General features: G+C 37.7%; 2 protein-coding genes across 4 annotated transcripts; one reads left to right on the top strand and one right to left on the bottom strand.

Annotated features, from left to right (window-relative positions):
* Positions 1–17: 17 nt before the first annotated feature.
* ARF4 (ARF GTPase 4) lies at positions 18–19,946 on the top strand. 3 transcript variants are annotated; one of them, XM_082412409.1, is made up of 6 exons: positions 18–399; positions 7,883–7,963; positions 8,412–8,521; positions 13,326–13,397; positions 14,920–15,045; positions 16,811–17,771. In XM_082412409.1, the coding sequence occupies exons 1-6, from the start codon at positions 333–335 to the stop codon at positions 16,895–16,897; spliced, it is 543 nt and encodes a 180-aa protein (XP_082268535.1). In that variant the 5' UTR covers positions 18–332; the 3' UTR covers positions 16,898–17,771. The 3 variants fall into 3 exon arrangements, with proteins under 3 accessions (XP_082268535.1, XP_082268537.1, XP_082268536.1); XM_082412410.1 differs by lacking the exon at positions 16,811–17,771 and adding an exon at positions 19,817–19,946 and having other exon boundaries at positions 54–399; XM_082412411.1 differs by lacking the exon at positions 13,326–13,397 and having other exon boundaries at positions 53–399.
* A 1,274-nt stretch (positions 19,947–21,220) lies between these two features.
* PDE12 (phosphodiesterase 12) lies at positions 21,221–26,755 on the bottom strand. Its single transcript, XM_082412269.1, has 3 exons — positions 25,328–26,755; positions 24,260–24,338; positions 21,221–23,740 (listed from the first exon to the last, which is right to left on the bottom strand). The coding sequence occupies exons 1-3, from the start codon at positions 26,633–26,635 to the stop codon at positions 23,298–23,300; spliced, it is 1,830 nt and encodes a 609-aa protein (XP_082268395.1). The 5' UTR covers positions 26,636–26,755; the 3' UTR covers positions 21,221–23,297.
* Positions 26,756–26,851: the final 96 nt, after the last annotated feature.

Below are 26,851 nucleotides of genomic sequence, written 5' to 3'. Positions count from 1 at the left end.
CAGCGCCGGAAGCGCAGGGGGATGGGGCGGCGGTGACGCGAATCTGTCCGCGTTGGAGGGGCCGGGCCGCTGCCGGAGTCGCCGCGGCTGCCGCGTGACGTGGCACAGCCGAAGATTTAACGCCAGAGCCGGAGCTGCCCCGCCAGTCGTCAAGCAGGTCATCACCCCGCTAATTCCTGTCCCGGAGGGGAGCTCCGTCCTACACACCGGCTGGCGAGCCGTCCCTGCGGCCCTCAGCCCCTCTTTCCTCCCTGAGTTTGCCGGGAGCGTGAAAGGCTCGGGGTCGCGCCAAACCCCTTCTGCTCCTGCCCATCGCAAGTGCCACTACCGCCATGGGCCTCACCATCTCCTCCCTCTTCTCCCGTCTCTTCGGCAAGAAGCAGATGCGCATTTTGATGGGTGAGTCAGGGGCCGAGGGACGAGGCCAGGCCCTGGTGGGGCGGCCAAGCCTCCACGCTTGGGGCGGCCTCGGGGCCTGTTTTTTTTCCCCCCCGTCAGCTGTGGTGGGGGAGGGGCGGCGGGCTGGGGGTCGGGAGGAATTCTTAAGGGGGAACAATGGGGCGAAGGGTGGGCGGTCGCCCCAGATCTGTCGAAGAGGCTGGAACGGGGCCGCGGGCAAGGTTTCCTCCTTCTGGGTTTGGCTTTCTCTTCGTGGTCTTATTGAAAGCCCGACACAGTTGGGCGGAGATGTGAGAGTAGCGAACTGTCGGATCTTGCCGAACCCGAAAGACACTGGCGAGGCCCATTCTGTGAGTACGGTCTGGCTCCCCTCTTCCCCCGGTGTGGGCAGCGGTCGGGAGGGAGGCCGAGCGATTCCAGCCTTCCTCCTCCCCCTTTCTGCCCCGTGTACACACTGTGCACACTCCAATGGTGTGTGAGCGAGCGGTCGCCGAGAGCCCGGAGCCGGCCGGAGCAGGAAGTGACCGGGCCCAGTGCGGTGGCAGGGGAGCACCCACGGTTTCAGGAGAGTCCGGAGTCCTCAGCGCTCACTTCGCTAAACTTTGCTTCGCTCAGGGTTCCGCCTCATATTTTTTTCTTTTCCTTATTAATGTCCCTGAAAACTGAGTTTATCATGAATGTTTCTTTTGGCCACTCTCAAGGGCTAAATATATTTGATTTACTCTCTTTGGTTTTCAAACTATGTAATTTTTATCTAGCTGGCTAAAGTTTAATGAAAAAAAAAAAAAAACTTAGAAACTAATTTTTTTAAGCCGGGGACAAATTTTCAGTAAGTGAACATCTTGACGCATAATTTTAGGGAGGCCTTGTTGAGCAGTAATTACAAGGGTGTTTTTTAAAATTTTTATGGAAAGTGGACTTTTTAAAAATTACTTTTTAGGGTCGGTTTTCCGCTCTGCTGAGGGAGAAGGGGCTTGTCACTTGATGTAAGCAACGCCTCCCCCATAGTACTGTGAGTAGTCTTTACATCACAGCTAAGCTCCATGGACCTAAATAATGCTATAATGAGCCTCGCTAACTTTAAACATTGAATTTTGTTGGTTCATTAGCTTGTTTTCTAGAGAAGTGCCGTGGGGGGAGGTTTTATTTGAAAGTTTCCCAAAGCAAGGTTCCGTAGTATTTCAAGGTATATGAGGATTAAGGGTGTGCACATTTGTTTCTTTTTTCACTTTCTTATTGCAACTTATTCACAATCCATGAAACAGTTGTTGATAATTCATTCACAAAGATAAATCAAAATGTTTTCTCTTTCAAAGTTTGTCAGATTTCAATTATGAAAAAGAATTATTTTAGCAGGGTAAGCATATTATTTACGCTTTAAAAGTACCTGAAAATCGACCGTCTAAAAAAGGATCTGAAGTCACTGGGAGAACTTTGGACTGTGCTAAATGAATTTCCAGCCTGTTCCTTAAAGAGATTAACTAGTACATGGTTCTGTTCCTGGAAGTGTAGTGTGTTATATTTGAAATGTAATATGTAATATTTTACTTAAGATTTTTTTGTAAATAATTTGTTGTTTCTCATTCCACTAGTTTTTTGTGATGGCTGACAGTTTCAGAGGGAGAAGAAAGGTAGAATTATATACGCTATAAGCACTTTCATATATTTTCTATATTAGGGAAGCATTTCTCCCCCTTATTCCCCAGAAATGATTGATAGAAAATGGAAGAAGGAAAGTAACTTTGTGCATTTGTGCAGGGAATAGAAGTCATGGTTTGAAATTATTCATTCACGTTAAATGTTTTATTACTCAGGTTTGCTATTCTTGTTTTGCACTTTAACTCAGGATAATTAGGTTTCCTTGATTAAAAACAGTTTAGTCACAAGGTCACCTTTTATGGTAGCTCATCAAAGGAAGTATAACCATATGGGGAATATGTGTATGGATAGTGAAATAGGTGATTCGGAGGTTTGATCATTCTTAGGTTTTTATATCTAGCTTTATGAGTGATAGCATGTATAATAGATCACTCCTAATATGTCTGCCCCTATCCTAGTTTAGAATTACCAATTAATGATTGTTTTTTCCATATTAATTTTCTCTGACAGGCATGTGTTCTTCCTTTTCCTTTGTATGGCTTAGGTAAAATTCATGCTTTCTTGAGTCAGTGACCATTTTAAAATGTTGTTGAAAGATAGAAGTTAGCTACTGAATCTGGTTTGCCAAATTACTGTTGGAGAAGTTTTAAATTTTATTTGTACACATTTTCTTAAAAGTTAAAGTAATTTTAAAAGGTGTTTGAAGTTGCAGCTTATGTTAACTAATTAAAAAAATTTTTTTTTTTTGGCCGTGCTGTGAGGCATGCGGGATCTTAGTTCCCCGACCAGGGGTCAAACCCGCGTCCCTTGTGTTGGAAGCATGGAGTCTTAACCACTGGACCGCCAGGGAATTCCCTAATTAAAAAATTTAAAATCAACACAGTGTATCAAATGTAACATCACTTAAACTATAGATTGACAGAAATTTTGTAGTTTTACAGAAAAAAATCTTGTAAATGATATTATTGAGCTTAAATTCAAAGATGACCAGTTTTCACCTTAGATTTCTCATGTAGTCCGTCATTATCCTGTTTTAAGTCTGATCTCCATATCTGTGATGAGATGTAATTTTGGTAAATGACTCCCCAAATTTTGTTTATATTTGAAACAATATGTTCTATAGAGGAATTATTAATTCTCCTCTCTTTGAACTTGCAAGTTCTCGCCTGTTGAAAAGCTGAGGAAGTATTGCTTTCGAAAAGATTGCTAATACCAGTGTAGTTTTGTGTTGTCTTTCATGTGACTGTGGCTTTTTGGGACCAGAGAGGTTCCGGAGGAAAGGATCTTTTGCCAATTTGAAAAATACTAGCAATATTTTTTTTTTTTTTTTTAATTTTTTTTTTTTTTATTTTTTTTATTTTTAGATTTATTTATTTATGGCTGTGTTGGGTCTTCATTTCTGTGCGAGGGCTTTCTCTAGTTGTGGCAAGTGGGGGCCACTCTTCATCGCGGTGCGCAGGCCTTTCACTGTCGTGGCCTCTCTTATTGCAGAGCACAGGCTCCAGATGCGCAGGCTCAGTAGTTGTGGCTCACGGGCCTAGTTGCTCCGCGGCATGTGGGATCTTCCCAGACCAGGGCTCGAACCCGTGTCTCCTGCATTAGCAGGCAGATTCTCAACCACTGCGCCACCAGGGAAGCCCTAGCAATATTTTAAAGTGAGTGGTGTCTCATACTTTTTTCCTAGCATATTTTATAAATACATTTACTATTTAATTTTAAATTTTTGGTCCTGATTCTAAAAATAATGTCCTTTTTGTTAAATTTAGAAAACATGAAAAAGAATAAAGTGATAATTTCTTATCATTCTACCATTCCACTATTAATATTTGTTATATTTACTCTCAGCCTTTAAGAGGAGGTTTTTATTTCTCCAAAATTGTAGTCCTTTTTGACTTAGTTCATGATGACCATCTTCTTAGGTCATTAGTTGAAAACTTAGTTGCCAGCCTTTAAAAAAGGGGGCGGGTCTTCTGATTAGTTATGTGATATAGGGAAACAATAGAAAAGGCAAAAATCCTTAGCTTCATGCCATTAGAGGTACCCTTAGGTGTACCCTCCTGCATTGTTATAAAGTATGACTATCAGAGACTGATAATTTGCTGTTAATTAACACATTGATCAAAGTGCTGATATTCCTGACCTGTTAGGTAGAAGCAAAACTCAAGGTCATTATAGTTTTTCTGTACATCTGGTAGCCTCAGTTTCAGTTTTGATGGTCAAACCTCTGAGGAATTAGGTAAAATATTAAGATAGTGTGTGTCCACCAAAAAAACCTAAGGGCAGGATGGCAATATATGAATACTACTTGAGAGCTCTGGCATCAGACCTAGGATTGTTTGTTTTTAATTTTTAAAAAATTGAGATGTAATTCACATACTATTCCTTAAAAGTGTACAGTTCAGTGGTTTTTAGTATATTCATAAAGTTGTGTAACCATTACCACTGTCCCCCTCCCCGGTACCACATGGCTTGCGGGATGTCAGTTCCCCGACAGGGGATCCCCCTGGATCACAGGGCAGTGAAAGCCCGTAATCCTAACCACTAGGCTACCAGGGAACTCCCACCACTGTCTTAATTCTAGAACATTTTCGTCAGCCCAGAAAGAAACCCCACACACATTAGCAGTCACTCCCCTCCTCACCCCTCCCTCTTGCAACCACTTTTCTGCTTTCTGTTTCTGTGGGCTTGTTTATTCAGGATATTTCATATAACAGAATCATACAATATATGGCCTTTAGTGTCTAGCTTCTTTGACTTAGCGTGTTTTCAAGATTCATCCATATTATAACATGTATCAGTATTTCATTCCTTTTTATGGCTGAATAGTAATTCTGTCGTATGGATATATTCCACATTTTGTTTATCATTCATCAGTTGATGGAAATGTAGTTGTTTCCACTTTTTGGTTCTTATGAATTATGCTGCTATGAACATTCATGAAAAGTTTTTATGTAGGCATATGTTTTTAATTCTCTTGGGTAGATAAGCTAGGAATAGGGTTGTTGGGTCATTGTTAACTATGTTTAACACATTGAGGAACTGACAAACTTTCTCAGAGCAGCTACACCATTTTACATTCCCACAGCTATGTATGGATCTAATTTCTCCAAAAGACCTAGGGTTTTAAAATCTGTTTTACTACTCCTGTGATTCTGGGGATGTTTCTGAACCTCAGATTTTGCATCTGAAAAATGGAGAGTTATTGTGAGAATTAAATTACAAAATATATGGAATCACCTAGTATTGTGTTTGGAACACAATAAGCACTCAATTTTTAATTATTGAAAAATTATTATGAAGTTTTTTTCAAGTTTCCTTGTAAAAATTTGAAAGATAAAACATGAAGAAAAATATCCTAACTGAAACTTAACTGAAAATATACTTTTTTCTTCTCAGTCTTTTTCTTTTCTGTGTTTGGTTTTTTCCCCAAGATGAGATAATTGGAATCTAATTTTTAAACTTAAAATATAAGTATTTCTTGCTGCCATAATTTGGTAGACATACTTTTTAATGATCGGCAAAGATTTTGGGGAAAGTTTCGCTGCTTTTAACACTTTGGTCAAAGTGCAGGTCCAGTCAAGGAGAACAAGTAATTCCAGTATATCTTTCAAAACAGTGACTTGTTTATGAGGGTGAGAGGGAGGGGAGGACATTACTGGACTGTACAGATTAGAGTCTTATCTTGGCTACTTGAGAATTGGTTATAGTTTCATTTTGTGGAGAAATTTCATTGCCAAATATTGCAACATTAAGGAAATACATACTTAAGAAATCACTAAAGGGGTGCAGAATTGTTAGACCAACATGTTTTTGAGTGAGGAACTATATAATGAGTGATGATATACATTAATTTGTGCATCTTAAATCTCACAATAGAAATACCTTAAAAAAAAACTTCTGGTTTGCATTTATACAACACTTTTATTTATTTATTTATTTACTTATTTATTTATTTACTTATTTATGGCTACGTTGAGTCTTCGTTGCTGCTCACGGGCTTTTTCTAGTTGCGGCGAGCGGGGGCTACTCTTCGTTGTGGTGCGCAGGCTTCTCATTGTGGTGGCTTCTCTTGTGGAGCGTGGGCTTCAGTAGTTGTGACTTGTGGGCTAAGTAGTCGTGGCGCACGGGCTTAGTTGCTCCACGGCATGTGAGATCTTCCTGCACCAGGGCTCGAACCTGTGTCCCCTGCATTGGCAGGCGGATTCTTAAGCACTGCGCCACCAGGGAAGCCCTACGTTGTTTTTAAACTAAGGTCTGAGGTCAAGTTGGACCACCAATGAGGACTGGTGTGTACCATAGTTCTCAAGACTTAATGCAAGTGTTTTTTCTAATCATTATTTTAGTTTCAGTTCTTCCTACCTGGGCTAATGGTATTTGGACTTAGCTAAAGGTGAATTTTGCTTTATTTTAAAATTTGATCATAAATCTCCTGAGGAGGACTTAGGCTCTCAAGACACTTAGCTTTTTCTAACAATGAAAAGATCCTGTTTTTCACCTCCTCATATTCTGTATTTTTATTGAAGATGCCAAACTCTAAGGTAGCTGCTTTTGTTTCTTTGTATATTTTTTAGAACTATGTTTTCTGATATGTTTACTCTTCTGTTCCGTAGTTAAAGCATAAAACAGTTCTTGTTAACAGTTGGTTTTTCTTATGCCCATGAGTGAGGGGGCTGCTCGTTCTGACTAGTAAGTGTCATAGTATTTTGGACAGAATAAACAATCTCAGTATGAAGAAGTGGGGAACAGAGTTTGATTAGAGGATAGAGTAAGAAAGCATAAAATGCCTGAGTCTCCAGGGAGATCTTTTTTTTTTTAAGCATGGGTTTCCTGTGCTAAGTCATGCTCTGATATAAATACTAAACAACAACAAAAAAACTATCCTTAAAAAACAAACAAACAAAAAAAACACGAAAAACTATCCTTGCTTAAATCAATACTCGGTTGAATTGATTTCAAAACCTGTGGTAGCGTTAATCTAGGTGGCCAAATGTGATATCCTTAGACCAATAATCAGTGAGGTTTTTAGATATTGACCTTCCATTTATGAAGGCTTTAGCAAACAATGTAGAATATGCAGCTTTTCAGAGATTCATAAACACTTAATTTGCTCTTCACCCTCTTCTACACCTTCTTGTTGTAGTATGGATTTTTTTTTTTTTTTTTTGGAAACAAGTACATTCCTCCCTACTTATATCTGCCTGCCTCAAAGGAATTATTTTAAGAATTTAGACATTATATTGGAGATGAATATGACAAGGCCTTCTTTACAACCCAAATTAACCAGTCTTTTGTTATCATTTCGGCACATTTGATGTTGAAATGGATTTAGGTAGGGGTAAAATTGGCCTCATCTTCCTTTCTTACATATATATTTTTTCCCCTAGCGTCAAGACCTTTTACCTAAAATTTGCTTGTTATATTAAAAGAAATTGAGTTTTTGAATCTTAAAGATAGTTCTTAATTTGTTCTTATGTGTTCTCTGATTCAACTTATAATGTGTGTTTTTAAAAATGGTAGTAGGTCATAGAATTAATGAGGACTTGAATTGGAAGAGATCTTAGATTACTTGATCTGGTCCCCTTATTTTATAGCTGATTTCTCTGGCCTCTTTCCTAAAGTGATTTGTTTAAAGCCATTCAGCTATTGTGTGGCAAAGCAGATCTTGAGATTAGACCTTGTGCTGTCTCTCTAGGTCTAAAAAGAAAAATGGAAAGGCTTTTGTAGGAGGTGTTGCCTTTGGGAATCAGAAATGAGGTGATTTCATTTCTAACTCATTTGTGCCTTGACCACTCAGCGTTTGCTTTCAAAATAAAAATTTGTTGTAAAATTGTTTCTTAGTGTGTGCTTTTGGTCTAGATTTAAAATCTGAAATGTCTTTTTCTAGTTGGGTTGGATGCTGCTGGCAAGACGACCATTCTGTATAAACTGAAGTTAGGAGAGATAGTCACCACCATTCCTACCATTGGTAAGAAAGTTTACAGTGATTTTAATTTATATCATAATAATGTATTATAAAGTGAAATAGAATATAGTTTAATTCTGACTATTTTTTTTCAGAGTAGTTTTTGGTTCACAGAAAAATTGAAAGGAAACTACAGAGATTTCCCATATATCCACTCCCCCAACACGTGCATAGCCTCCTCCATTGTCAGCATCACTCAGTAGATGAACCTACATTGACACATCGTAATCACCCAAAGTCCATATACCTTAGGGTTGTCCTACATTCTTTGGGTTTGGACAAATATACAATGACATATAGCCATCATTGTAACTGTCTTGGGTATTTACGTTTGTTGATTATCTATTAGGACTTAAAAAAAAAGCAATTCTGGGAGAATTCCACAATAAAGGGGTTTATTTTCTGAATGACATTGTGCACAGCAAACTTTTTTTTTTTTTTTCCTCTATAGGTTTTAATGTGGAAACAGTAGAATATAAGAACATTTGTTTCACAGTATGGGATGTTGGTGGTCAAGATAAAATTAGGCCTCTCTGGAGGCATTACTTCCAAAATACCCAGGTAAGTTAGGAATGCTATACATTTTTATAACTTTTCTTTATATGTTTCATGCTCCAAAATTTATGTTAATATATGCTGTTTACTTGGATATTGGTGTTTACTCCATGAGTTGGCATTCTTCTTATCACTACTTCCATGTTCTTCAGTGGACTCTCTCATTCATGCCTTTGTAGGCTAAATTACCTAGGGTGGAAGAGTTACATAATTATCATAGTAATATTTTGGAAGATGGGGTGGGGTGGTTCTCAGGGTTGAATTAGATGTTTCATCAGTAGTTCTATTGGTTTCATTCTTAGTTTAGGAAGTAAGATCTGTATAACTTTCTGTCATTGTAGTTTTAAATGAATGTAATACAATTAATAGCCCTTCATTTCACCCAGTTAAGTGTTTACTTTATTAAAATACATTAAGAAAAAATATATTAAGGTAGACCTGCTCTGTTGATTTGTACATGATTTTTATATTATCATGTAGTATGTATAATGCTGGCATGGTAGCGACCATAGTGATCCTGTAGAGCAGGCATTCTCAAATTTGACTGCACATTAAAATTACCTGGGGAGTTTTAAAAGTCCCAAAGTCCTGATCATAACACCTGACCACTTGAATCAGAATCTCTGGGGATATAAACTAGACATCAGTAGTGTTTCTCAGATGTTAATCTGCATATGAATCACCTGGGTATTTGTTAAAATACAGATCAATTCAGTGGGACCTGGCTGAGTAAGGCCTGAGATTCTTCATCTCTAGCAAGTTCTCGGGTGGTGGTGCTGATGTTGCTGGTTTGGGACCTTACTTTGAATAGCAAGGCTCTAGTACAGGGTTTTTCAACAGCAGCAGTGTTGACATTTCAGACTGGTTAATTCTTTGTCATTGAGTGAGGGGAGGGCTCTCCTTTGCATTGTAGGATGCTTAGCAGCATTCTTGGCCTTTACACACTAGTTGCCAGTAGTAGTCTCCCCCACCCAATCCAGTTGCAACAACCAAAAATGTCTCCACGTATTGCAAAATATTTCCTGGGGACAAAATTGCTCCCTCTTGAGAACTACTGTGGTAGTCTAACTCTTATATATGAGTAAACTGAAGCTTGGAATGACTTAATTAAGAGTGGAGAGCTGGTTCTTGTTTTACATTTTTTATTCAAGTAGGTCCCAACTCTGGTGTTTTCTACCACATGAGAGGTTTCTTATTATTTTTTGTTCACTACTGGAGTTGATAAAATTTTTTTAAAATAATGTATGATGTTAGAAGCACTTCATATGTTTAAGATGTACAGATGTCATTCTTTTTTTTTTTTAATAAATTTGTTTTATTTATTTTTATTTTTGGCTGCGTTGGGTCTTCGTTGCGGTGCGCGGGCTTCTCATTGCAGTGGCTTCTCTTATTGTGGAGCACGGCGCGCAGGCTTCAGTAGTTGTGGCGCACGGGCCCAGCCGCTCCGCGGCATGTGGAATCTGCCCGGGCCAGGGCTCGAACCCACGTCCCCTGCACTGGCAGGCGGACCCCCAACCACTGAGCCACCAGGCAAGCCCCAGATGTCATTCTTGATCTCCAGCTCTTATAACATTGTAGACAAGTGAGGTTTATTGCCACCGGGTGGCAGTGAATACCCTAGGTGAGTGGCTGGAACAACCAGGTTTAAGTAGCATGTCATGTTAAGTAAGTGGCATACTTTTTTATTTAAAAATTAAAATGTTTCTGTTCATTAACATAGCTGTGGTTAGAAAAGATGTTTTGATATGAGTTACATGTTTTTAAAAACTTTACTATGGAAATTTTTGAATGTATACAAATGTAGAGAATAGCATAATAAACTCCCAGTATCTATTGATATTACCCAACTTCAGTTATTAGGATATGGCCAGTATTCTTTAATCGGTACTCCTTTATAATGTATTTCACCTTTTGGATTATTTTAAAGTAAGTCATAGGCATTTCACTTAGGGAACATGCTTTTTAAATACATTTAGTTATGAAGTAAAACTGCTAATCCTAAGCCTGTAATTCTTTTTATTTTATTTTTAAAAATTTTATTGAAGTGTAGTTGATTTACAGTGTGTTAATTTCTGCTGTACAGCAGAGTGACTCAGTTATACATATATGTATTCTTTTTCATATTCTTTTCCATTATGGTTTATCACAGGACATTGAGTATAGTTCCCTGTGCTATACAGTAGGACCTTGTTTATCCATCCTATGTATACTAGTTTGCATCTGCTAATCCCAACTCCCAATCCTTCCCTCCCCCATTCCTCCTCCCCCTTGGCAACCACAAGTCTGTTCTCTATGTCTATGAGACTGTTTCTGTTTCGTAGATATGTTCATTTGTGTCGTATTTTAGATTCCACATATAAGTGATATCATATGGCATTTGTCTTTCTCTTTGTGACTTCGCTTAGTAAGATAATCTCTAGGTCTGTCCATGTTGCTGCAGATGGCATTATTTCATTCTTTTTTTATGGCTGAGTAATATTGCATTGTATATATGCACTGCATCTTTATCCATTCATCTGTCGATGGGCATATAGGTTGTTTCCATGTTTTTATCTTTAAGCCTTTAATTCTTGACCAAGGGTAACCCTGCTCTTATCCCTAGACTTGTTTAGAATGCTTTTTAATTTACTTTAACTTGCAATTAGACCCATTCCTGGCCTCTGTGGACCACCTTAGAATCAAAAGTCCAAGTACTTCTGGGACTTCCCTGGCGGTCCAGTGGTTAAGACTTTGCCTTCCAATACAGGGGGTGCGGGTTCATCCCCTGGTCAGGGAGCTAAGATCCCATATGCCTCACGGCCAAGGAACCAAAACATAAAACAGAAGCAATATTGTAACAAATTCAATAAAGACTTTAAAAATGGTCCAAATTTAAAAACAAAAAAAATCTTAAAACAAAACCCCACAGAAATCCAAGTACTTCCTAGGGACTTCAAGGCTGCTGGAGAAAGCTTTACATCAAGGTTGCCTGATGTAATCACAGCTAAGCTATTAAAGCTGTCTTTTGCAGCATTCATGATCAGTTCTTTTAGCTATAAAATTTAAAAGAAACTAATTATTCCATTTAACCATGCTTCTAACTTTTATTAGCAATTCAGGACACAGTGTTTATTATAGTAAATTCCTCTTACCTCATTATATAATTCAAATTATTTTCCTGTTCTAAATATTTGGCCTTTTAAGTAATCTTTTCTTAGAGTAGCTATCTTTAGAATCCTAGCTTTTCTACACTCTTGATTCTGTGCTGTCCCAGGAAGTGAATAACTTAGAATTTATTTCTCAAATAATCCTCCCTCTCAATAATGTTACTTTGGGACTGACAGTGTTATTTGCATTTTAAAACAATAAAAATGGATTGTTAGTAGTCTAGATAAAATTAGATCCCTTTTAGAGGCCTTACCTCTTCTAGAGAAGTAGGTTCTAAATAGTGGTTTTGGGGATAGGAGGAAAAGGAGGAGACATTTACTAAACGCCCGTGATATGCTAAGGACAATGCTTGATTCTTTTATATCTCTATGATTATGTTTAAAAATAGGCTTAAAAAATTGGTGGTATTTTATTTTATAGAAGAAGAGGCATGTTCAAGGATTAGGTAATTTATATAACTAATAAGCATTGAATTTGGTATCTTCCCACTATGCCACACTAGCTCTGAAAGCACCAAAATTTTTTTCAAAGGATAGGATGTTTAAAATTATGATTTCCTGCAGAGATAAAGGAAATGGGTTTGAAGTTTTTTAGACCAAAAGAAATTATGTCATTTAATGACTGTAGCCTAAAATAATTATTAAGTACCCTGGCAAGCTCAGTACTATGGTAATACTGAGGGGATTAATCCCTCAGTGGATTTAATCTGGTGATTTACACAAATCAGTAGTGGCACAACACAGTTTATGATAAAGTGACAAATGATTAAAAATACTTTAGGGGTCAGGGTTGTGGGGAAAAGAATAATGCTTTAGTATATATACTAAAGAATATACTTTAGTGTAATAGGAATAGATTTTAACAAAGCTATAAAATTAATCTTCCCTGTCTCTCTCTAACTGAAAATTTTATACTTTCCCATTTGAAAGTTTTTGGAAGAGTCTTAATTCAACTAATTCCTTCCCAATTCCACTTCTTTTGTAGTATAAAATTCTAATATTTGAATATCTTTAAGAATGGTTACTACCTTCCTTTTTGTTAAGAATTTCTTATTCGATCAAGTCAGCCTTGAATTTTTCTTAATATATTTTGCTGACGACTTTCTTCTCCTGATTCTAGAGCTGGCAGGCAGCATTCTAGAGCAAGACTCTCTTTGCTGGCAGGCAGCATTCTAGAGCAAGACTCTCTTTTCCTGATGAACTATATAAAAGCTACTGTAGTGCACTCCTTCCGCTTCTTTTTTTAGTTTCATTTTGTGCATGCTTTTGAATAAGGTAATTCAGTTAGTAAATTCATGAATCCTTAGGATCTGTGGATTGTTCTTTTTCCTTTTGTGCCCACTTTGTGGCCATTTTGTTACTTCTACTTACCTGCATTTAAATGTGCAAGGGTAGCGGAAAGGGATAGAATTTATTCTTCTTAGTGTAGTTGAAAAAAGTGATCAGTTGTTAAGAGGTAGATTTTTTTTTTTGGAAATAACATTGATAAGTTAAAATCACAAATAGTGCTCAAATCTGTAATGCCCTGTCTTTTCCTTTTTTTTTTTTTTTGTAAGGAGACTTTCTTCCTAACATGTTATTAACTCTTGATATGGTTTTGCTGCCTATATACTTAGGTTTCATATTTAGTGTGTGCTTTAAATTTAACTTTTAATTTATTTCAGGGTCTTATTTTTGTGGTAGATAGCAATGATCGTGAAAGAATTCAGGAAGGAGCAGAAGAGCTGCAGAAAATGGTGAGAATAGTTTTTAAATTTACCATTTCCAAGATGTGTTTTTCTGGGTGACAGTGGTGGTATTAGTGGTTGGTACATTCTAACTGTAATTTGATTACATAAATCAACTTTTTAGAGCTAGAAAGAACCTTGAGGAACTATATATTATCACAGGTTCTTAAGACTGCACATAAAAATCTTCTGTAGAGCCTTTAAAAAAACTCACGGATGAGTAGTTACTTCAGTAAGTTGGGAGGAAGGCCCAGTTTGTTTGTAGAATGCTCCATGCGTGATTTTGATGCATATCTCCGGTTGAGGACTGCTACTTTAGTCCAGTCTTTTATTTTCTAGTTATAAAATCTCCAGTTTTGAAGCTTTTGTGACCTAGGAATCCTGGTTCAAATCCCTTGTTCCCAAGGTCATTGGGTTCAGTTTTCTCTATACTATACCTATAAAATATACTTCAAAATGTTTTGTAATAGCAACCATGATAAAAGAATTCCACCAAAGGCATGTAGCATTTTGTTTGATGGTGGCATTTTGGCCTTGCCAAATATTGGATAAATGTTTTCATATGTTCATACTGTTAAAAATCCTGAGGGGAGAAATTGTTGAGGAACTTTGCTAGAGGAATGTTGTCATGGTTTCAGACTTGTAGGTGTAAAATATTTACTGAAATATTCTCATTCAGTGGTCCTAAGACTGGAGTGCAGTTTGTAAAACCATTGTGCCAGTATGTGTGTAACTGGTGCTTTTTTTGTCTCAGTTAACTATTACCCCTTCTACTCTTTTTTTTTTTTTTTGTAAACAGCTTTATTGAGATATAGGTCACATACCATAACTTCACTCATTTGAAATGTACAAGTCAGTGGTTTCTAGTATACAAAATTGTACAATCATTACAATTGAATTTTAGAACATTTTCATCACCTCCAAAAAGAAATCGTATAACTATTAGCATTTGTTTCCCATTCCTTCCCCCATTCTACCCTGCCCGCATACAATGTGTGGTCTTTTGTTACCTTTTTAAACTTTTTGTTTCTTTTCACTTAGCATAAGTTTTCAAGTGTTGTGTCATATATGAGTATCTCATTCCCACTGCCTTCTGCTCTTGGTATTATTCTTGTATTTTGCATGATACTACTAATGCCCTAATCACTATATTGTTTTCCCACTGTCGTTTGATCCAACTGGCTGGAAAGGATAAAAGTCCAAAAAGAATCATCGTCTAAATATGTTTACTACTGAGTACCATAAGGTCCTGCCGTAAATGTTTATTCCCATGTGTGTTTCTTGTCCTTGCCAATCCTGACCCTCCATGGATGATCATCAAGACTGAATGAATAATTTACCCTAATGGAGTGTAGGATGATTGACTTGGAAAATAGTTTTGCTTTACTTGAGGGTGTATGATTATTGATTTGATGTTTGATAATATATTTAATGTTGAATAAATGATGTATATACATAGGAAGCCTGTTTTACTTAGTTTGTTACAATAATTGGATTCCAGTTTGGTAGTTGTTAATGTCTTTATTTTCAGCTTCAGGAAGATGAGTTGCGAGATGCTGTGTTGCTGCTTTTTGCAAACAAACAGGATTTGCCGAATGCTATGGCCATTAGTGAAATGACAGATAAATTAGGTCTTCAGTCTCTTCGTAACAGAACAGTAAGTATTTGGAGTTTCATATTAACCTCCTGACTATTAGATTAATAGGATAATTATTTAAGCTGATATGTAGTTTAAACATTTATTAGTTAATTGTCCCCTTTGAAATAGATGATGAGCACATCATTTAAAAAACTACAGGGACTTCCCTGGCAGTCCAGTGGTTAAGACTCTGCGTTTCCAATGCAGGGGGCACGGGTTCGATCCCTGGCTGGGGAACTAAGATCCCGCATGCCTGGCAGCACAGCCAAAAACAAAAACCACTACAATAAGAGACTCTTGCTTATATAAAAATGAGCCCTTTCAGGCTTTATTTCAAACCTTTGTAAATGTTGTATTCAACTTTAAAGTACATTGATATCTTCTCCATTTTTAAACTTTTTAATACATATCCTTTAAGGATCCAAAGGTTTTAAATATCTTTATTTCATTTGACTTTTGTTAACATTATCCTCAAAATGATTAGTACTGATAAAGATGTGAATAACTGTACTGTATGAGAATTGTAATATCTAAAGGTTATTGATAGTCAATTTAAATTTTATCTTTTATATAACTGCAGCAGATATTTTGTAATTGGGTTTTCTTATTGAAACTGCAATATTTAGCAGCCATATTTTAGATAATATTTTGTACTGTGTGCGTGGTAGCACTAAGAGCTTGTGGAGGGACCTGTAATTATGATGTTAAACAAGTTTTGAGTTTAAAATTATAAAAAATATCTACTTGCTCTCCAATAGCTTTATCATTTGAGATCAGTGGTTTAAATATTGGCAAAATACAATATACTGTTTTATTTATAAAGATGATATCACAAACTATTATTGTGGTTTGTGTTTTACAGTAGTTTTTCATTAACTTGTCAACAAGATGAAACTGTGGTGTGGCAATAACTGTATACAGTGTTTAAGGTGTCCCAGCCCAGTTTAAGTAAGACAGACTGTAAATGATGCAGTTTTCCATGCTGTGAAGATATGAATTCATGCCTTTTTCCCAGCCTTCTAGGTTATTGGGGTCTTTGGTATTAAAGTAATAATTGGCAGCATATGGTAGACTTGAAGTGACTTTGCAACATTAAAGCAAGGTCTTTATTTTAAGGCAAAATAAAACTGGTCAGTAAAGAAAATTAATAAACCATCCCTGAAAGGTAATTAAATTGCTTTCTAGGTCTTTTTCTTGGTACTTGAAACTTTTCATGGCATTTCATACAGTTACTGAAGATAATATTCATAAACATTTTAAAGATTGGAACTTTGGGGGGTACATGAGACTAAAGACAGTGAAATTCCCGAAAAAGCTTGCCTCTAAAATATCAATAATCCCTACTCTTTCAAAATTTTGCCTCTTCTACTCTGAACTTAGTTTTGTGGGAAACAAGAGCATCATAAGGACCAGGTGGGTAGTTTATTAGTTACTAATCTTCCCATGAATTTTCTTTTCAGATTAAGTAGTAGTTGGTTAAACGTAATGAATGGGTAGTAGTAGCTTTAGACATGAGAGGAGTTTTGTGAGAAGCAAGAGGTAGGAGAACAGTTCTAATCTATACAGTTACTGAGATCATTAAATATAAAATTAATCATTTGTGAAATATGATACTTTTAACACATTTACAACTTTAGTTCCTATGGCTTTATGTATTTTTCCTTTTTCTCTATACATTTATGGCACCTGCTCACTAGTACCTCTGGAAAATAATTTTCTGAGTAAGGAATTTTAAACACTGGTTATATTAATCAAGTGTTTTCTTGTTGTCCTTTCTTTACAGTGGTATGTTCAAGCCACTTGTGCTACACAAGGAACCGGTCTGTATGAGGGACTTGACTGGCTGTCAAATGAGCTTTCAAAACGTTAAATGAAACTGGATATCTAACCAAGGACATGTTTGATAGAATTGGTCTAGGCTTGTTACAACAAAATTAGTTTGCATCTTGGTTATTAAACAGTATGTGGGACTGGTTTGGGCAGAATATTACAGCGTTTAAACTTATTTTGTTGCCAATTATTGTTTACCAAGTATAATGTTGCCATTTAGCAATATGCTTGGTTTTAAAGAGATTCTCTTAACTTGGGGAAAAACAAGTGTCCTCTTTTAATTTTACTTCCCTTAAGCCTAAATGCCTGGACATAGCTAATGTGACACCTTTAAATAAATCCATTTTGAATGTTTTTTTGAGCCCACAACAAATAATGTTTTAAAGTTACCCCTTGCTACTTTACTGATACCTTTATCATTCCTGGGACAGTCTGCTGATTTAAAAAATGTAGCATTCCATTTGTATTTATTTTTCCCCCTTGCCAAAAAAGATTTTTTAATACTGCTTGTACCAGCCAGGGAAATGCTCCAAAACACTATTCAGATCTTTTGCACTGAGGAACTTATATTTCCCTCCCATTATTAACTCCTGGCTTCCATTAGCCAAGCTTACCTTGGTGTGGTTTGGATTTAATAGCTAATTAGTTCTGTGCTAGTTGCAAAGAGTTCATATTGAGATGATTTTTAATACTCAGCAGATTGTCTTCCTTTATATTGTATCTTTTTTATGTTGCATGTTGCTTTTGGTATCAGCCTGACTCTTTTCCCAGTATATGATAGTTCTCCTGATGTTTTATTGTTTGTTGGTGAACATGTCTTCATTAAGAGTTTTGGAAAACTCATCAGACTCAATGAATAAGTTTTCTTCATAACCCATTTGGAATTATTCCTAATAAAATGATAAAACATGTAATGGTGTTTGTTTTTCTTGTCTTGAAGATGTTTGAAATAGATTTTTTAGTTGATTTGCATATATTACATACTGTGAACAATAATACAGATCCCAGTGAGTTTATTTATTGTTTGAATTGGAAATAAAATATGGGTTGCTATCATGTGTGTAACAGAGTGAGGAGCAATTTCAAGAATTTAGTTTTCTTTGATAAAATACCATTTTGATGCTGTACATTTTCTAAAGTCAGATCAAGAGTAAAAAGCTGTAATAAAATGAACTGCTCCCAAAGTATGTATGCATGTGTTTGTTTCACAGCTAACATTCGTTTAAAAAAAATTCAAGTGTTGTTTGTATCTCATAATACATAGACTGTTAGTGATGCTGCTCTCCTATGTAGGAGAACAAGGTTCACAAACACTTTTCTTTTTTAGCTTCACAAATTTCAGAACTTCTGCAGAAAGTGACTAAATCTTTGTCATAGGGTAGTACCTCATGAATTACATGTTAATTTCTTAAGCACTCAACTTGGTAACCTTATGAGTAACTTAGTTTTTGTCTATAATCTAACGTTTTATGTATTTCATAAACCTTGCATTTTTATGATTATTAATGGCTTAGATTTAGATAAATTTATGGATTGGAATCTTGTTTTCAAAACCAATACATGCTTGTAAAATAATGTGTATATTTGAATTGTAAACAAAACAAAACAAAATACTAGACAAAGCGAAAAGAATTTAGAATTAAGTAGTTGGTGATTGTGAAACAGGTTACTGGGAGAAAGTGTATGCGAAACTTGTGTTATTTCATTAAGTGCATCTTCTCTAGCCCACCGGATGAATTCTTCCTTCTTCCCTCCGAATAAGAAAGGTCTCATTTCTTGGATAAAACTAAGATAAGGTATATAGTGTGTGTGGTTTTTATGGGGTTCAACTAGGGGATACAAAACTTTAGTAGGTTCAATGATAGGATCATAGTTAAATTACCATTGTTGTATTAATTTAAAAAAAACTAAACCAAGTAAGTCAAAGATGCTTTCATGAACTCTGAAGATAGAATAAAGAGAATCCATATAATCTTACTTTCAAGATATGGCAGCTCTTACTACCATTGTTGGAAATGACTGCATTAGGAATCTAAAATTGCCTAATTTTTGCTAAATGGGTTAAATAAAGATTTGCAAGATTGCTTGTTCTTTTTTATTTTTTAAAGAAGACATTAACTTGGTGATTTGGCATGTTTTTACCCCAAGAAATTATTCTTTTTCTTCAGTCCTGGTTGTAGTTTTTTGTTTTTGTTTTTAAATTAAATTGAGAAGTTCCATTTTTTTCCAAGTAGAAGTGAGTAAATGCTTTGGGAAAAAGTATAAATTGAGAGATAATCCCTAGAATGCCTTTCACTGTGTTTTAACATTCTTTGAAAACAATGCAAACTTATAAAATCACTATCACTGTCATAATTTATGGACATGATCAGTACTCTTTTATGAAATACTTGACACTATATTCAATGCTTACTGTTTACACAAATGTTAAACGTAGTGTTGATCAATCAAAAAGAGGTCTCTGTGACCCTCCCGTATTATACAGAACAGTTGATTATACTCACAGATTAAAAAATACTCTGTCAAATAATTGATTAAGTATGTTAACAGAGAAGCTGAAGAGGAATTGTGGTTCCCTTAAAGGCTGACTAGCAGCATCAGAGTTGAGGATAGAACCATTTTCTGTTTTCTGTCCCTCTGTTAATAGGCTTTTTTGTTGTTGTTGTCCATAATATTCCCCATTGTCTTTTGTCTCAAATCATTCAGTTGCTTTTCTGTGGTGGTATTTTGTTACATGTTTGCTTCCATGGATTCCCCCCTTTACCTTATATATTCTTCATTGAAAATAAAACATAAGTGAAATGTTTATCTTAATCTTCCAGAGTATCAGTGTCTCATTTACTGAGACTTCATTTTCATTAGTGTATACACAGAATTATATGTAGTAATAATTATTTCCAGATATTTACTAGGATCAAACTGCCATTTTTTTTTTTTTTTTTTCGGCCACGCTGCGCAGCATGTTGGATCTTAGCTCCCCAACCAGGGATCAGACCCGAGCCCCCTACATTGGAAGGATGGCGTCTTAACCACTGGACCACCAGGGAAAGAAGTCCCCAAACTGTCTTTTAATAAATTTATTTATTTTATTTTTGGCTATGTTGGGTCTTCGTTTCTGTGCGAGGGCTTTCTCCAGTTGCGGCGAGCGGGGTCCACTCTTCATCGTGGTGCGCGGGCCTCTCCCTGTCGCGGCCTCTCCCGTTGCGAAGCACAGGCTCCACACACGCAGGCTCAGTAGTTGTGGCTCTCGGGCCTAGTTGCTCCGCGGCATGTGGGATCTTCCCAGACCAGGGTTTGAACCCGTGTCCCCTGCATTGGCAGGCAGATTCTCAACCACTGCGCCACCAGGGAAGCCCCCCAAACTGTCTTTTAAAGTCCATGGGATGTGTAGTGATGTCCTTACTTTCATTTCTGATAATGGTGATTTGTATCCTCAGTCTGGCTAGAGGCTTATCAATTTTATTCATCTTTTCAAAGAACCAGCTTTTGGTTTAGTTGATTTTCTCTATTGATTTCTTGTTGTTTAATGTCATTGATTTCTGCTTTTTTTTTCTCTTTTTTTTTTTTTGGCCGCACTGCGTGGCATGCAAGATCTTAGTTCCCTGACCAGGGATTGAACCTGCCCCCTGCAGTGGAAGCGTGGAGTCCTAACTGCTGGACTGCCAGGGAATTCCCACATTTAAATGTTTTTGAATTATGTTTGGAAAACTGGTTGGCTATTAGGAAAGATTTTCCCTCCTGAGTTGCCATGTGGGTCTTAACGATAAACTAGTAGTGCAAACTTATTTTTCATTATATATGGGTTTTGGTTTTGTCTCAGACTCGTTTGTAGGGAATTTCTGCCTGTATTTCATAGCTGGAGAATATGAGATCTAAAGGTGTCAATTTCCACCAGGGAGATTTTCCCACAGTAGTGTTCTTTGGACTTCTCCCCCTTATGTTATTATGTTGCTCAGAGATATACCTTTGGACTGAAACCACCACATTTTGATGATTCAAAAACGTCACCAACCAGTAAAATTCTTGAAAATTTGAAACAACTGATTTTAGTTTCTAGAATTTTAAAGAACATCACATAGCCTGAAATGATTTGTTCACTAATGAACTACCAGTGTGTATGTCTGTAGTGGCAACTGTGTAAGAATTCATTTAACAGGATAATAATGTGTTCTGTAATAGTCTCAGTAGTTTGTAATTGATAACACAAAATTTTCAGAATGTTAATTCCTATAGCAAGAACTTGTAACGTCGTAAAATGTGGTTCACCAGAGTTGCTACTTTCCGTATTTTATAATTAAATGTACTAAAAAAATCTAAATGTAATAGAAAAATTCAATCACAGAGATGGCTTTAAACACAAACATTTCTGAATAACACTTTATTCTAGCTCATATACAAGGACATTTTGGTATGCTATTTATACAGTTTTCTTAGTGTTCCCTACATTTGGACTAATCATACGAACGTATCTATATGCTAGAGATTTGACCAAAGTATATGCACTTCAAAATAATATTCTATATTCTAATATTCTGAAATGCCTGTGTACAATCTGATCATTGTTTAGTCAGCAAATATCAAATTTAAAGTATCAGGATGTGGAATGTTTGATAAGTGTTTAGAATTTTTCTGACCAGAGTTCTATCTAGCTAGCCGTGGCGTTAATACAGGACCTGTATGTTTTTCTCATGGGCATGAGGATGTCATGTTACACTTTTTTCTTTTATGTTTCTCAACTTTTTGCTTAAACTTTTTCTCTCAACGTACTGTAGTAAGTCCTGTCAACATGTTTGTTTGAAAGCAAACCAAAACCAAATATTAAAACGGAAAAAAAAATTGCAAAAGAATCAGATTCTGGCTTCAATATATTATTTCTGTATTTGTAAACTGATGTTAAAAAATGCTCTCAAGATGGTTTTTAGGAAGGCACAATTTGGTAGCATCAATTTTTCACTTACAGCTTTTTCTAAACAAGATCCCAAGAAACTGCCACCTTAATTTTTCCGGCACGTACTTTTAAGCACTTCAAGGTTCAATCTGAAGTGCAAGTAAAACGCTCTCATTCTCAAAATTACTAAGAGTAAACAATACATTGGATAGTGAGCAGAATATGAAAATACAGGCTACTCTGTCAAAAGATGAAAGTTCTTATGGTATCGGGTTAGAGACTAAACGTGGAACAAAGGCCTTCATGACTGGAAAATCAGAGCTCTTGAAGTGAGCTCTAGCTATCTAAGCTTACAAGTTAAATGTAGAAAAACGAGAACATTTTGGTTCTTTTGAACAAGAGCGCAACAGCTAAAGCATTACAAATAAGGTATGGTGATAATTGAGTTAGAAAAGCTCAGTTACTACTCTAGGCTAGACTCTAATCAGTAAAACTATACTTTGTAATTTTCAAGAGTTTGGCTTCATATTTAAAATTTTTTTTACAGTATGTAATTACATATACAGTGTCCTGTAACTCAAACTATAATGCTCAAGTCTATAAGAAGTTTATTCGAGAGATGCTCAAAAGCCCCACTACTACTCTCCCTTTCTCCTATTTAGAAAAACCAACAATTTTGAAAATACTTGTAGCACAGAAATGCTCCATGGTTCATCCACAACTGCAAGCCTGTATCAATAGGCAGTTTCTCATATCTAATGTATTGTGTTATAGTCTCTAATATCATATGTCAAATACCCTGTTGATTTATGAACATTTTCCATGGGCAAGGGTGTTAAAGACAACAGGATCAAGTTGACGATGTTATTGTTCACTTTAAATACTAAATTGTGCTTGCATACTGAAAGTTAAAATGAGCTGCAGTAAGAATGGGAATATAAATATGTCCATTTGTACCATACACTAAAAATCCTAAAAATAAGAGAATGAAGATACCTTACGATAACTGAAAAATGAAAGATGAGAAGCAATAGGAATTGGTAATGGTATATTTTAATTTTTTGTTAAAGCTCTGAAGTTGTATTAAATTGCTAACCAAATTGAGGTAGAGGTAGACCCTAATGTTATTCCTTCCATGTGTCAGAAGTTAAGCCTCTCACTTCAACTTGTATGTGCTTTCCCCCTAATTATATATAAATGATTTAATTTGAAATGTGTGTTATGATAGAAAAATTACAGGATCATTCAAATGGTTATTTTTTTTTTACAAAATTCTTAATTACTAGTAAAAAAAAAAGTACTTATAAAATGTACCCAATGTTCTTCCTGCTGGTCATAAATATATTTGTTTTTCCTCCAAGTGTAGAAAAAAAAGGGTAGAGAAACTATATTATGCAACCATTATGATAGTCATGTAATGAAGACACTAGAACATAACTAGTATGGTAATATTTTACCTTAGTGCCTAGTTTTCCTCTTTGAAGGTTACACATAGCTTTGATTCATATTAAATTTCCTACTAAAGCAGATTTAAATTCCATCAGACACAAATCTATTTCCATTTTAAATCACATACAAGTGCTAAGTGATCAGAGGGATGGGAAACACTAGGTAAGGCCTGGTGGGTGGTAACTTCTTCATGAGTAGGTAATGGAATCACCTGTTCAACCTCTAAAGCATTTAAGCCAATGAAAATGTAATCCAGACATCCATGAAAGCCACCAACGTAATTTGTGTAAGCAGGTTCACCACAAGCACTTTTCAGTTTGAAGAAATGGGTAAGAGACATGTTGCATCGTTCCTCTTCCCCATTGGAAGTCCAGTCTTCATGATCCTCTGGAATATTGCCACTGATGACAAAGTGATACATTCCTGTTGATGGGGTACTATTAAAGTCCCCACAAAATATAACTGGTATGCTGGGATACAGATCACAAGAGACGTGTCTAATGTGAGCCAAGGCTATTGCCATTTGAATGAGACGAATGTACCCACCTATGAATATAAAAAACGTGTTAAGTACTTTCTAAAGTTGCCTTTAAGTTAAAAAAAAGAAAGAAAAAACTCACAAACCACAGTATCTGGGTAACATTCAAGATATGTATTTGTATGTGTGGGGAGGCACTGGATGAAGGTGGTCAAAAGGTAAAACTTCCAGTTATAAGATTAATGGTATTGGGGATGTAATATACAACACAGTGACTACAGTTAACACTGCTGGGTGGTATATTTGAAAGGTGCTATGAGAGTAAACCCCAGAAGTTCTCATCACAAGGAAAAAAACCTTTTTGGGGGTATTTATATGAGGTAATAGATTTTAACTAAACTTATTGTGATAATCATTTTGCAATATGTGTAAGTCATTATGCCATACACCTTAAATTGTATAGCGCTGTGTGTCGACTATATCTCAATAAAACTCAAAAAAAAAAAAAAGACGTATTTGTGTAAAACAGCTTTTACCGACGTTACGTTACCACGTTCAAGCCACTTGTGAAAACCAATAAAACCTACCTTTGGGGTGCCAGTAGAGATGGGTATTAGCAACACATATCTTTTTAGAAGAGTCCTTTGTAGACTGAAGAACAGAAACCTAAGATAAAACAGAAAATGCCAAGTTCAGTTGCTATTTCCCAATCTGAATTTTTTTAAAATCTAAAACTATATGATGAACTGACATTTTATTCCATATGCCTCCCTGCTGATGAAGTATGATTGAAATTATGAAATTTAATTTTGTTTTAAGTTTTGTAATATAAATGAATGGGATTCAGCATAACATTTTAGTAACAGTCCAATATACAGAGATAGCATGAATACATTTTAGATGACAACAATAAGGTTGGAGACCGTGTTTTTATGTGGGTAAGCGTGGGCTTTGGAGTCAGGCAGAACTAGCTTTGAATACCCACTCTACCATTTACAGCAGTGTGACCTGGAGAGGGACACTTCTTTTTCCTAAACCAGCTTCATCATGAGTAGAAAAGAGACAATATCATCCACCTCAAGGAGGACATTTAATTGTATGGATTCAATTAAATGAGCTTACTCAGAGATGCATGAGACACAGGTGCTCAAAAAATGGTAGCTACTCTTCTTACTATGAACAAAACCAACTACCTAAAAACTCTGGACAACAGAGTTTTAGAATAACATCTATAAAATGGGAACAGTAGGATTACTATAAGCCAAAATTAAAATAACAGCTAATATTTATGGAGCACTTTGTACAACATGCCAGAGACTTAAAATTTTAATTCTTTAAAATGTGTCAAAACAGTGTTTGGCAAGTAGTAAGAAAATATTAGCTATTAAATTATTGTATTTAGCTAAACACTAAATCATAAGCACTATGAAAAGTTCCTGTTTGTCTTGTTCAAGGCAAGCTGTAGTGTGCCTGGCGCATTACAGGTACTCAATAAGTATCTGCTCAATGATGAAGGAAGGAAGAAAGGCTAAATTACATGCTGAAAATACAAGAGCAAACACCTTTCAGTAAAATCTGGACTGTTTCATCTCTATAAGCACCCCCGGCCCCGGCGCCCCTTCCAGAACGAGTATGTAGAGACTGGCAGACTCTACCTGAAGTACAGAAGACCTCTGGAGCACCCTCTCCTGCGCTGATGGGTACAAAGCCAGTTTCTCCAGCAGTTCTTTGTGAAGTGGGTCAGACTGCAGGGCTTCATGGAAAGGAATGTCATGCTGGCTAAGGAGGCTGAACTTGGACTTCCGGTAGAAAGTGGCCAGGCCTTCGTGCTGCTTGATTCGAAACACGCCCTCCAGCCCAAAGGCCTCCAGGGCCGGCACCAAGCTGTCTGTAAACACGTTGCGGTCAACTTCCTGCAAACAGATGAGGTCGGCGTTGTAGCCCGTGAGTTCCTTTTGGATAAGGTTCTGGCGGTAGTCCAGTTCCAGGGCGTAAGGGGCACAGTACGGGTACAGGACCGTCCGCGAAAACTCAGTCTGGGCGTATGTGTCGGCCAGGATGTTGTAGGAGACAGTGCGGATGAGAGCGTCGTCCGTCACTTTCTTGGTGTACAGATGCCGGTGGTCAAAGGTGCAGGTGCCAGGCCCGGCCTCCACTGGACACACACTTTCCAACTCCCGGCTTGGCCCGAAGCGCTGCCCATTGCCTGGGGTACAATGAAGTTTGAGCCGTAGCCCGATGTCGGCATTGGACGGGGTGTAGACGCGCTCGTCCACATCCGTCTCAGTCCAACCAGGAGAGGGCGAAGAGGGAGACAACGATGAGGGGCCTCCGCCCTCAGGTTCCGCCGCTCCGGATTTGGTTTCCTTGTACCAGCGGAAGAGGGAGCCGGCGGGATCCCCAAATTCGACGCCGAGCTTGGGGCACACCGGGAAGCCGGCCATGATGTAGCGCGGCAACTGCAGCTCGGTGAAGGCGGGAGGGTTGCGCTCCACCTTGTACTTGACATCGCCGATCTGCAGCACCGCACCGTCCTGCCAGGCGTCCACATTGAGCACGTCTTCAGCCACTGCCTCCTCCCGGTAGTACAGCTTCACCACGGGTTCGCAGGCTGCAGCCGGCTCGGGCCCAGGCCCCGCACAGGACACGCCGCCGCTTGCGTTTGGCCGGTTCTTCCTGCTCTTCTTGGCGGCGGCCGCCTTCGCGTGGCCTTTGAGGGCATTGGTAGCGATCCGGCTGAGGGCCCGCCCCAGAGGCTCGCTCTGGTCGCGCTGCATGTTCTTGTGGCTGCCGTCGGCCAGCGCGAACGACAGACTTAGCTTAGGCTCCGAGGGCACACAGCGCACCACAGCGCGCTCCATCGCGCCTGCCGCGGTCTCAGTCGCCGCCTCGGCCCGACTGTGCCGTTCCACCGCCGTGCGGACCCCACGAAGCGCGGCGCGGGCGCCTGGGAGCCTCCACATGAACCTGGTGGCCCAGAGGCTGACGAGATCTGAGGTTGGGCGACCGCTAAGCGTCAGGTAGAAACAGAAGAGCCGCAGCCGCCGGTTCCGGAACCCATTCAGTCCCTCAACTTCCGGCCGGCGAAGAGAGGGCGCACTGTGCTCCCGCCACGCACTTTCGCCAGGCCCGCTCACCAGCTCCTTTTTTCCATAGCCACTCCTGTCTCTAATCCATCC

The sequence above is a fragment of the Balaenoptera physalus genome, assembly GCF_965194825.1.
Source record: "Balaenoptera physalus genome assembly, chromosome: 11".
Taxonomy (NCBI): domain Eukaryota; kingdom Metazoa; phylum Chordata; class Mammalia; order Artiodactyla; family Balaenopteridae; genus Balaenoptera; species Balaenoptera physalus.
The sequence above is the reverse complement of the archived record's forward strand: the minus strand, read 5'-3'. Positions and strand labels throughout refer to the sequence as shown.

Excerpts from the sequence above, each read along its gene's own strand:
- ARF4 (XM_082412409.1), top strand. The coding sequence starts at position 333 with ATGGGCCTCACCATCTCCTCCCTCTTCTCCCGTCTCTTCGGCAAGAAG. Across the intron at positions 400-7,882 it reads GCAGATGCGCATTTTGATGG|TTGGGTTGGATGCTGCTGGC; the intron begins GTGAGTCAGGGG and ends GTCTTTTTCTAG. Across the intron at positions 15,046-16,810 it reads AGTCTCTTCGTAACAGAACA|TGGTATGTTCAAGCCACTTG; the intron begins GTAAGTATTTGG and ends CTTTCTTTACAG.
- PDE12 (XM_082412269.1), bottom strand. The coding sequence starts at position 26,635 with ATGTGGAGGCTCCCAGGCGCCCGCGCCGCGCTTCGTGGGGTCCGCACG. Across the intron at positions 24,339-25,327 it reads AGAGGTCTTCTGTACTTCAG|GTTTCTGTTCTTCAGTCTAC; the intron begins GTAGAGTCTGCC and ends GTTTTATCTTAG. Across the intron at positions 23,741-24,259 it reads TCTCTACTGGCACCCCAAAG|GTGGGTACATTCGTCTCATT; the intron begins GTAGGTTTTATT and ends TTATATTCATAG.